This window comes from Carettochelys insculpta, chromosome 2, assembly GCF_033958435.1.
Source record: "Carettochelys insculpta isolate YL-2023 chromosome 2, ASM3395843v1, whole genome shotgun sequence".
NCBI classification, from domain to species: domain Eukaryota; kingdom Metazoa; phylum Chordata; order Testudines; family Carettochelyidae; genus Carettochelys; species Carettochelys insculpta.
Window position 1 is genome coordinate 154,236,275 of NC_134138.1, and position 12,317 is coordinate 154,248,591.

The following is a 12,317-nucleotide window of genomic DNA, read 5'->3' on the forward strand; positions in this document are numbered from 1 at the left end:
ACCAAACATTTTCCCTTTTAACAGCAGGGGGGACAACTGGACTATGTGGTACCAGATAAGTCAAACTTCTTCCACACACTATACCACATGAATTGAGACACATGGGATTTTCCAGTCCTGGTGCTTGGTTACTGAGTTATGAAGTATTGCAGCAAATCTCAGGAATCCTGCTGTCATACGCAGAAATAGAGGTTTTAAGTTATATTATCTTGTCAATTGTGTTAAGCTCTTGATGTTTAAGATGGAGGATAACATGATTTTAAAAAAACATGCATTTGACGAGATGTGGTCACAGTCTATAGATTCCTCCCACAGAAACACAACAGTTAAAAAAAATTCCTAGTTTTGTGAGTGCAAGCTCTTTAGTTTTTTCTACTGAGATGTTGCTGATGTGATCCAATACCTGGTAGACCAAAACAACTCAAGTCCCTTCTCATGTGGCTTTTGCATATAGCCTCTTGGGAAGGAATGTCCTCAAATGGAATTACCATATCTCCAAAATGGGTTACCACTACTACGAACACCTGGGGTAGCACAAGGAAGTCATTTAACCCTAGTACTCTGCAAGACTTACTGGTTTGAGTGAGCGGCCAACTTTGATGGGAGGGTCTCACCCTCCTGAGTAACTTCTTCCATTGACGTTACGTTGAAGGGATGATAGAAACTTCTGCTTCAGATTTGGATGATAGACACTGTTTTTTGTGTCAGTCTGTTCAGCCATTCCCATCCTCCAGCAGGTGCTTAATGGCAATCATCCACCTCCGCTCCACATAGTTTGAAACAGAGAAATAGTGTTTCTTGTTTCCTTGTCTTGGTGTCATGATCCAAATTTGAAAGGTTTCATTCCCCCCCCACACTCCCCAGAGTAACTACTAGAATGTGGTGAAATGTTCAGCTCTTGCTGAATTTTGTCTTGTCTTTCAAAAGGAGGGTGATTAGCAGCAGCACACTAGCTTACTATCTCAAATCTGCTTTGGGTCTTTTAGCCAATGGCCTGGTGAAAGGGTCCCGAAGCCCCGTATTTCTCACCTAATATTTGAAGGTAAAGTTAAGAGAAACATCTGTTAAGAATTTCAAAAAGGTCTCTCTCTAAGGAATGAGAGAAAGGAAGTACACCAGAACATCTGAAACATGATCTGAATGCCCCATTAAAGCCTGCAATGAGATGCTGGGCCTCATCTTTACAAGTAGATTAGAGAAGTAGATTTGAACTCAGTCCTGAGAAGTCCTCACATGAGCAAGCATAGCCCTGTTTGTTACCATCCTTGATGTCTCAGATGGTGTATAAAAATGCAAAAGCCACAGCAAGATAAGTAGGCCCAGCTGGTTCCCCTCAATATTGTGAATTTCTGTGGTCAAGAAACTGCATTAACAATCTCTGCTTCCAGTTCCTGAATGGGACTTCTTGGAGATGAACTGACCTTTGATTTGCTTCATTTGTCCCCCATGAAGACAACAAAACGAAGCATGCTAGATAGTTTTCCATGAGGACTAGGACCCGGAAACTTTGGTCACATGAAAACATTGTAATGCATAAAACCAAGAGTGCTGAAATGCCAACCTACTTGTGCTGTCAATGAAGAAGAATCTGGTGCAAGGGTTCAAGGAGTATAGTTAAGTCCTACAGTCCTATAAACAAGATGGGAACTACCTGTCTTCAGGAAAAGGGCACAGAATTCAGAAAAGATATACTGAAGAGAATGGAATTTTCCTACTGATTCCTTACAGGCTCTTTTTAATGCACAAGTAGGCAGAAGCCTCTGCAACAATGTATTTTTCCTTGTTGGCCTTCTCCATCCTTTGCTCATTATCCACATAAACCCTGGTGAACTCGCTCCTAGTTCAGTGCAGTAACCGCTGCACAGGATTCCTCCTTCAGATACACTTTGAGGGATCATTTCTATGCTGATCTTCACTCATACATTTCATGCCTCTTTCCTGCTTGGTAGGTGGAGCCAGACCACTGTCTAATCACTAGTGGAGCAAAGTACGATGGAAAGATACCCAAGAAAGCTTTTTTTTTTTTTTTTTTTTAAAAATCAACAGCTGGTTGTGAGGTAATGATTTTGAGCATGTGCTATCATTAATGTCATATGGTTTCATTATAAATGCTTTTTAAAAATAGTACAGATTTTACAATTTAGGACCACAATTTTTCTCTGCCTGGAGGTGAATTTCTGACAAGTTGGCAAGATTTTGGCCATTTTTTAAGCGATGGGAAAGACTATTATATGAAAGAATACTTGGAAAAGTAGCCAGACTACAGCAAGAATACAAGACTGAAATTGGTCAGCCATTGAAAATTGCGGCCTTTGTTCAGGGCAATATTAACAAGACTAAACAGAAAGTATGCCAAGTATGAGTATGCCACGTTGGGTACGGTTAAGATTTTAAGCATTTGAACAAACACCCCTTTAATTTCAACTGCATATTTCTCTACCTGAATGGAGACAAATCAGCTGAAGTAAACCATCCAAATATTAAGCAAAGGAAAGATTTGTAGGCATGGAAAACTCTGCTCAATTCTAGTATTTCTGGTAAATATTGCACTTGAATTCAGATAATTTATGTTTTACTGTTCAGACAGAGCTCACAAGTCAACAGAAAATGCAAGAAAATGCCATATTCCAATACCACAGCTTTACAGCTGAATGCCCATTTGTTAAGTTTACAACAGGTGCTGCATGTACCACAGTCTCCTTCTTCTGTTCAGTGCTAACATCTCATCCAACCTGAAGTAAGAAGGAATCACCCTCTTTCACGTTGCAGGCCACAGAAATTTAACCACTCCAGAAACAGATCCCTAACCGCTGGCTGAGTTACTGAAATTCTCAGATAATGATGTAAAGATTTCAAGGTACAGAGAATTCACCTGTATTTCCTTCCTCATGAATGCAAGCTTAGTATTGTTTTTACTATAGTGCATTTAGGTGTACATTTAATGCCCACCCTGAACTAGACTACAGCTCTCTCAGATCTCCTTGTCACAGGAGAGACAATGAAGCTAATTTTGGTATTCAGATTTACAAAAAGTCCTCATGTCTTCCGAGTTAAAAAACTAGTGAACTTGTTACTGCAATGGCTCTGGTTACTTCAGCTCGTTGGTTAACATCCACAGGTAAGAAGTGTGGTCAGCTCAACCCTCTTCCAAACCAGGACTACTACTGACTACCCAAGCTGCTTATTAGCTCAACGCCTATGGCCAGCCACATTCTTGATCTGTAGTGATTAGGATGAGTTAGAGGCGAAGCACTTGGATTTCATTCATGGCTTTTTGTTTTCAGCTGGGACACATCTGCATCAGCGCAGAGTAGGCCTATTTGATGGACTGCCCTCAGAGCCCTCTAAAAGTTCTATGGTTTAATTACTAACCAGGAAAGGTGGGTGGGAGGGTTGTTTATTTACAATCACTAATGCAATGGCTTATTTAAAAAAAAAAAAAAAAAAAAAAAAACTGCCCCCCCCCCCATCTTCTCAGGCTCAGTCCTCACCGATCATTTTAACGAGTTAAACGGTAACCAAAGAAAATGATTGGAAGGCAGCAGTGTCATGGTGGCAGAACTGTTTTAATTTAATCTCAGTCTTGCGGATAAGGCCAAAAGGGAGGATTGCTCATATAGGCACTCAGACTGTGTGAGGCTACAGACTTTCCCGAGTTAATTAGTGTCCAAAATAGAACATACATTTGAGAAAAATATCTAATATTGATTTGAAAAATTCCAGCGATCAGTTGTTTAAAAGATCTTTAATTCTGTGGAGATTAGGATGAGACTGTGCCTTTCAGCACAGCTTCTGTCAGATCTTAAAACAGACACATTTCAAGTACGCAGCTTGATTCATTGTGGCTGTCCCTGCTTGTTGGCAAATTACATTACATCCTATTGTGAGGAAAATGCCAATTATTTGGAACAGGACAAAAATGTTTGGTTTCAACCAGACTGTCCATTGGAAGAACATAAAGCAAATTCTTCATCTATTTTCCTATCAGAGAAGTCACCGTTTTAGTCTGTATCTGCAAAAATGAGAAGTCCTGTGGAACCTTCTAGAAGAACAGATTTATTGGAGCATATACTTTTGTGGACAATGGCCTACCGCATCAGACGCATGTGTTTTAGTTCCATCAAAGAATGCTCCACAGGGCTGAGGAAGGTTGGTGCTACCACGTGCATCCATATCCTTCCTGGCTGATGAACGGTTTAGCCCATTTCTAGTGGAATCTATTAGTGCATCACATAATGGCAGGCTACCAACTTCTCAAATACATCCTAATGCTGCCACAGAACTACCTGCTCACTTATAAATCACCTCATTTGGGGGTTTTAAAAACATCTCATGAACTTCAAGCCTTGTCAGTTTTTGTTCTCATTTACTCAGTCACACATTTAAAATACTAGCACTCCTGCAAGATAAGGGAACAGTAAAATGTGGGTGGAAACTGTGAAGAAGAGAGGTGAGGAGAAGGGATGGAGGGGAAGATGTGATTATGCCATCATAAGACAGAAGAATTAGAGAAAGATAGCAGTTCTCCTACCTCAAAATGAGAGGAATACTCCAAGAGACCAAAGCAGGGAGATACATGTTGTGTATAAATTTAAGGTTGAATTTTGAAATGAAAGCGAAACACAAATTGAGGGGTGGGCGGCTGTTCACCCTTGAAACTACAACCAAATAACAAAACCACATATTAACTTTCTAAACTCTACTTTTTGGCATCTATTCCAACGCTAGGGATTGGTGCTACTGCTGAAGGGAGCCATGCACCGCTTAATGATCATCTGACTATTGTTCTGTGCTTCATCTTTCCTCGACATTTGATTGTAACTAGAGCGGTCTTGGATGCCCCCCTATGGTGCCACAGGACTTCACATTGTTTTTGAGGATGCAGACTAACACAGCTACCCCTCCGATACTTAGGCTGCATCTACATTATGAGATACAATTGATTTTAAGTCAGTTAGCTGAATTTTTTTAAAGTGTCTGTCCTTACTGTAAATTCCATTAGCTCAATTTATGGACCACAAATAGACATACTATCGAAATCCTAAAAAAAAAAAAAATCAAAGAAACCTGACAGGTGTGACATTCAGTTCAAATTCAAAACTCTGAATGAAGGGTAGTGAGCATGCGCCACGTCTTTAAATCAAATTCATTAGCCTCCACAGATGTCCCGTATGTGCCCCACAATGAATTACAGTTCTCCGCTCTGGCCTCATACATCTCCACTGCTCTAAGGTGTGGCAGACTTAGGCAACAGAAAGATGGTTACAATTCAGCACCTGCAACCCCATGGCTATAGGATCATGACAGGCTGAAAAATTTTCTTTTACTTTGGTAGCAGCGCAGCTGTGGGGTCTGTGCTTCTGTGTATAACCCTCATAGCAGCTTTTTTTTTTTTTCTGCTCTGCATGGAGCCAGTCACTGGCCCTGCATACCATGTGTCAGCTAGGCTGTGGGTGGGGGTCATGCTTGTCTGGTACTATGAGAAACTTGTTTTCAGCTATGTACATGTTGTTCTGACCTCCTACATCTCCTCCTCCTTTCCCTCCACCTGGAGGCGCCACACAGTCTGGAACACTCCCGCACCCAGCCTCATCACATGGCTTTACCCCAAATCAATAAAAGGATGTATGGCGCAAGGTGCCAGGCAGCTTGTGCATGGTGAGGGTCATGATTTTCTGGGCTGGCTGTAGTTGGAGGTCATTTAGCCATCCAGAGGAATGTCTCCCTCAGCAGTCACAATTTTCGGGGCTGGCTGTAGCTGGGGGTCTTTTAGCCACCCAGGCAGTGTCTCCGTTGGTGGTCACAATTTTTGGAGCTGGCAGTAGCCTGGGGTCTTGTAGCGGCCCTGAGGCATACATGTGTCAATGTGGGCAATGTATTAGCGATACAATTACCACAGTTGTCAAAGAAAGGCTTGCACCAGGGAATATTCTTGTCCTTGGGGTCTTCCTTCCTAGGTCCACACGTGGCTGTAGTCCAGGGTCTTTTAGCCTGATGAGCCATTGGAGTTTCAGTGCAACAACGATGTCTACTTAGACATGAGTCTTTTTTGGCAGGAAGCCTAAACCCAGATACAAAATCCTGAAAGGGCCTCCGTGGGCAGTCACGATTTTTGTGGCTGTCAAAAGTGTACTGTCTTTTAGCCACCATGAGGCATTACTGATGAACCATTCAAGTTTCAGTGTAGCAACAATGTCTACTTAAACATACTTAACATGGCAGGGGAAAGAGGGGAACGAAATGTGGGAAGATGTCGTCATATACCCACATCCACTCCTGGGGCCAGAATGCAACAGGGCTCAGGGAACTGTGGGACAGGTTCCTACAATACACTGCAGCAGCAGTTGATTTAAGCTACTTGTGCGTGGCAGCAGTAAGTCAATTTTGTGGAGAACATGTGGGAACGTGAAGATGCTCAAAAATCAAATGGATAAAACCCAGCATTAAGAAATCGATTTTAATAAAATCGGTTTTATCTTGTAGTGTAGATGCAGCCTTAGACACCTTACTTTCTTTGACCTTTGTTAACCTCGATAGGATACAAAAACAGTTTTTAGTTTCCTAACAGATGAAGATCAAGTATCTCTGCTGATATGTAGATACAATGCCTTTCATACCATTGATAAGGTGATGTACCTCAAGAGAGAGGGATGGAACTGCCCTTTATGGCTCTTACCATCTCAGAATACCTTCTAGAATTTCTGTTCGGCAACAGCGACAAGAAGGTATAGTGAAGTCATATGAACTTTGGAAAAGTGGAGTTTACTGAATAGGTGCTAATTTCTTTTGTTACTTGGGAGTCTCACTAAATTCCAAATTTTTTGTAGCAGCTTTTGTTAGTCCGAACAGCTACTGTTCATTTGCTGCTGGCCAGGAGGATGATCAGAAGCAAACCATCACTCTTGATACAGATCTACAATGACTCACAGCTTTGACACTCCGAGATTAGATTACTGCAATGTGTTCTTTTTAGGCACCACACCTTTAGTTCATTCAAAATCTGTTCTTGACTCAGAATGCTGCAGTAGGTTTAAATTAAGTATCTCATTGTGAATGCATTACAATGATGCTCTGTAAAATACACTGTTCACCTGTGAGCTTTGGTGGGGAGTTTATAGGTATAATGATTCGCCTATTAAGTCATAAGAAGATGAGGGGCTACCTATCAATAAACCATTTCTGTTCAGGTCATACAACTACAGTTAATCTCAGAAGAGGCACACATTTTTAAAATGAGACGGTGCAGATAACATGGCTTTACTCATCAAGGCCCCTGGTCATTAAAATTTACACCCCATCATTGGGTCCAAAAACAGTAAATTTATTCAAATTTCAGGGCATGCTGTGAGGCTTATGTGAGGTTTTATGAGGAAGATTTTGCTTGATGGGCAACATTAGACAGGTTTATTTTCTCCACACTTTGCTTTACCATTTACTGTTTGATTTGGGGGTTCAAATCTGCAGATATTTTAAAGAAAACTGTAAAAAGAGTGCCTAGAGCCCGAGACAGATGTATAATCATAACAGTAATAGTTCAACAAAGGGGGAAAACAGCTTGTTACTGACTACTAGTTTATATTTTAGTAAGTGTAATGAAGACAAGACCACAAAAGAACACCGAATTATTAAAGCAGGTTAGAATGAGCTAGTTAAACTTTAAAGAAGCAAAACAGTACACTAATTGGTGCCATTTTAGCTTATAGACCACTGTTGCTGATAATATAATCTACTAAATAAACCACAACAAACAACTTACAATATCACTGCCAGAGAGTGATGATACGGAAGATGCAGACGAACCAGAGGACAACTGTTGGGTACTAGTCAATGACAAAGCCAAGTGTTGGTTGAAGGGCAATTCAGAGCCACTGTTCTGTTCAGCACTGCATGGAGCTATATGCTCTCTTACTTTCACGCCACTGTCTGTTGATAAAAAAAATTAATCATTTAAAAAGGTAAATGAAACTCCATAACCCTGTAATTTAGAAAAAAAAGTATTTTCCAAAATTTCGTGCACTTGCTAAAATTAAAAGCATCCAACAGCAAGAGTCACAGGCTATGTCTACACCACCCTACTCTTTGGATTATATGGGAGTGAATAACTGCACACACCAAAGTGCTACTATTATTCCTATGAGAAGACCTTAAGGGAATGAAAAAAACAGATACTGGTTCTGTAACTGGTGTTCCAGACGTGTTGCTCATGTCCATTCCAAGCTGGGTTTGCGCTGGCACATGCCAAATTGTTGGAAGCTTTTTGCCCTAGCCAGTAGTCATAGGGTTGGTGCAGCGCCTCCTGGAGTGGTGCTGATATGGCAACCAATATATGCACCATCCGAATTCCTCCCCCGCACCCCGTTCCTTCTTGCCAGCTACTCTAACAGTGGGGAGGACAGGAGGGTTTTGGAACGGACACGAGCAACGTACCTCGAAGAGCACCAGTTACAGAACAGGTCACTGTCCTTTCTTCTTCGAGTGATTGCACGTGTGCATTCCAAGTTGGGTGAATACAAGGCAATGCCTGGGAGGTAGGGTTGGAGCCCCAGAAGAAACGCAGGACAGCCCTGCCCATCACAGCATCTTCCCATGCGTGGTACACCAAAGCATAATGCACTATAAATGTGTGATTTGAGGACCAGGTAGCTGCCCTACACGTCCTGGATAGGCACCTGTGCCAGTTATGCCACAGAGGACACCTGCACCCTACTGGAGTGAGCCCTAACCAAAGGAGGGGGAACCCCCGCAAGCTTGTAGCACTCCACTATCCAGAAGGAAATCCACTGGGAGGCCCTTCATCCTATCAGCTACTGTCAAGAACAGTTGCTGCATTCTTCTAAATGGCCTAGTCCTATTCATATAGAAGGCCAGTGCTCTTCTAACATCCAAGGTATGTAAAGATTGGTCCCTCGGGGAAGCATGTGGCTTTGGGCAAAATACCAGTAGGGAAACGTCTTGGTTAACATGAAACGCAGAGACCACCTTAGATAAAAATGAGGGGCGAGGTCTCAGCCTAACCTTATCCTTGCGAAACACTACAAGGGTCCACTGAAAGTGCCCTCAACTCAGATACCCTCCTGGCTGAGGTGATTGCCACCAAAAACCCTGTTCTGTAACTCAAACAGCAGGGAGAATGTAGCCAGAGGTTCAAAGGAGGCCCCCATAAGCCTGGCTAATACTATATGGAGCTCCCACAGGGGCAGTGGCGCCTGAACCTGGGGTTTGATTCTCTCTAACCCTTTCAGAAACCTTTTGACCACAGGGTCTGAAAACATCAAAACACATTCCATAATCCGGACGAAAGGCTGAAATAGCAGCTAAGTGCACTCTGACTGAGGAGAGGGAAAAGCCATCCTTTACTAGACTCCATAGGTAATCTAAAATCATCAGAGGTGGGGCTTGTGAGGGAGATAGTGTGGATGTCTCACAGGGAGCTGAAAACCTTTTCTACTTAACCATATGTATATAGCCCTTGTGGAAGGTTTTCTACTATTTAACAATACTTCCTTTGTGGGATCTGAACAGGCCAGCTCCTGGTCCCTCAGCCACAGAGCATCCACGCTGTGAGGTGAAGCAACTAGATATTGGAGTATTGTAGCCTCCACCCCAGCTGCATCAGAAGGTCCATCCAGATCAGCGATGTCATCGGTTTGCAGATTGACAGGTACATGACAGTTGAGTACCAATGCTGACAAGTCCATGCCAGTGCCACCAAGATGATCAATGCCCCATCTGAGTAAATCTTGACAAGGACTCTGTAGATGAGTGGAATTGGACGCATACAAGGGACACTGAAGGTGTCTGCCCAGGATCCCAGGCTCTGATTGTGGTAGGAGAAAAATGTCCCGCATTTCACATTGTGGTGGGAGGTGAACAGGTCTATCTGGGGATAACCCCACTTCCGGAAGATAGAATGAATGACCTCCAGGTGACCTCCATGATCCCTGAAGGACCTGCTGAGCTGGTCCGCTAGTGAATTGTGTACACCTGGCAGGTAATGGGCCTGCAACATGCTCTGGGATTTCTGCACACAGCACAGCATCATCATGGCCTCGTGACACAGGGAAGAGGAGCCTGCACCCCCATTTGTTGGTATAGTACATTGCTGTCACGTTGTCTGTACTGACAGACAAGCAGTGCCCCACCAGATTGGCCTTGAAAGTCATACATGCTAGTCTGATGGCCCTGAGCTCCTTCACATCTATGTGGAATCAAAGAAGCACTCCAAAGAGCCTGGCTTCATAGCTGCCCCGTGGTGGACTCCCTACACTGGGTCTGAAGCATCCATTACTAGGGAAAGAGAGGGCTGTTGAGGGGCAAGGGGGCTTGCTTGTCCAGCCACCAGTACAGGGTTGACAGAGTCCATGGTGGTACCATAACTACCATGTCTAAATTGTCTTACAGGTCAATACACCAATGCCAGCCATAGCTGTTGAGGGCGCATTCTCATCTTGGTGTGCTGTACCACGAAGGTGCCCATGGCCATATGACCCAGCAGATGTCGGCTGCACCTGGCCATCATGGTAGGAACTTCCAGGACGTTGTGGATGACCGCCACCGTATTTCTGAATCTGTCGTCCAGCAGGAATGCCCTGGCACACCTGGTGTCTAGTCAGGCTCCTGCGAACTCTGATCGAGACGGGAGCAGCATCAACTTCCCCTCACTGATCAAAAGACTGAGGATCATAAAAGTCTGATGAATCAACTTTACAAGTTGAAGCACCTGCTCCCTGGAGCGACCCTTGACCAGCCAGCCATCCAGGTACAGGAACAGCTGCACCCCTTGCCTGCACAGGTACGCTACTGCCACCATCATGCATTTGGTGAAGACCCTTGGATCCACAGGCAGCCTGAAAGGCAGCACTGTGAAAGGATGTTTTCTGTCTGCCATGAACCCGAGAAACCTCCTGTGGGGAGGGTAGATTAAAATATGGAAATATGCATCCTGTAAGTCGAGAACTGTGAACCAATCCCCCTGCTTCAGCATCGGGAGTATGAGACCTAGGGGTATGATATGAAACTCTTTATGAACTTGTTGAGATCTCTTAGATCTAGAATGGGTCTCAAGCCTCCCTTTGGTTTTCAAATTAGGAAATACTGGGAATAAGACCCCTGTCCCCTGAACCTGGGAGGCACTTCTTCTAAAGCCCCAGAACCAAGGAGGGGCTGGAATTCCTGCTGTAACAGGATATTATGAGGGTGTCCCTGAGAAGGGACAGGGAGAGGGGTTGGGAATGGGGGTACAAAGAAAACCAAATGGCATATCCCCTCTCCACCACATGCCGGACCCACTGGTCCACGGTGATGCTGCACCATGTATGGCAAAATGGAGACAGGCAAAATGAATAAATTGGGGATGCTGGAGCAGATGGAACCAGTTTGACATTCTACCATGTCATCAACACTCAGACTTGGGTCCCTCTGGGCCCTTTCGATGGCCCTGAGGTTACTGGCTGGAACAGCATCTGCCCATCCCATTCTGCCTTCCATTGACATCCCTTTGGGGCTGAGGAAATTGTCTTTGCTGTGGAGGGGATTAAAACACCTGTGCTGGCTGGCAGGCGTATCTAGGTCTAAGGAGCATAGGGTAGCCTAGAGTCTTTCAGACTACTCAGTCTTACCTGTTTTGTCTGAAAACAGGGTCAGGCCACGAAAGGGGAGAGCCTGGATAGTTTGCTGGACCTTGTATGGTTGGCCCAACAACCTGCAACCATGCTCCCCTGAGCATCACCACTCCAGAATGGTATCGGTGCCTGGGCTAGTGCATGCCCCACCAGCACTGGAGGTACAATCACCAACGGCGTCAGCACAATTGGGGTCCAGTCCTGGTGCAAGAGTGCCCATGATGGTGCCAAGGACACTGATGAGATTGATGCAGGCGGCTCTACGATGTTCACCACTTCCTGCTGTTGTTCCGGAGGCGGGGCACCCAGTGACGCCTATAGTGCTCAGCATGGGATCAGCAGTGTTCCCGACACTGACAATGTTACTCCCACACTCCAGCCCTGCACCTTGTGAAACACCCACAGGGTCAGAAGGACCACTATTGCATCACCCGTGAAGCCGGTGGCCAACCTGTATCATCCAGACAACTACAGTGCCTGCGACGGCTATGGTGTGATCTTCTCAAGCTCCCACTGCATCCAGAGCTTGATTAGAATGAGTCCGACTCCAATGACGATTTGGAAGCAGATGACCATGGTGGGGACACTGGAGTCGGTGTCAATGTCAAGCGTGCGGATGATGGTGCTGGCACATAGGGAACCTGAAACTGGCCCACAGTCACTCACTATCCAGTCAGCGTCAGTGCCTGCATCGAC

The 12,317-nt window shown here is 44.4% G+C and overlaps 1 protein-coding gene across 7 annotated transcripts in view; it reads right to left on the reverse strand.

Moving 5' to 3' along the window:
- The window catches only part of TENT4A (terminal nucleotidyltransferase 4A), a 110,566-nt gene that overhangs the window by 37,900 nt on the left and 60,349 nt on the right, over positions 1-12,317 (reverse strand). For all 7 annotated transcript variants that reach the window (XM_074987879.1, XM_074987878.1, XM_074987875.1 and 4 more), the window contains one exon: positions 7,757-7,923. In XM_074987879.1, coding sequence (XP_074843980.1) covers positions 7,757-7,923 — 167 coding nt within the window. The remainder of the gene's footprint in view (positions 1-7,756; positions 7,924-12,317) is intronic.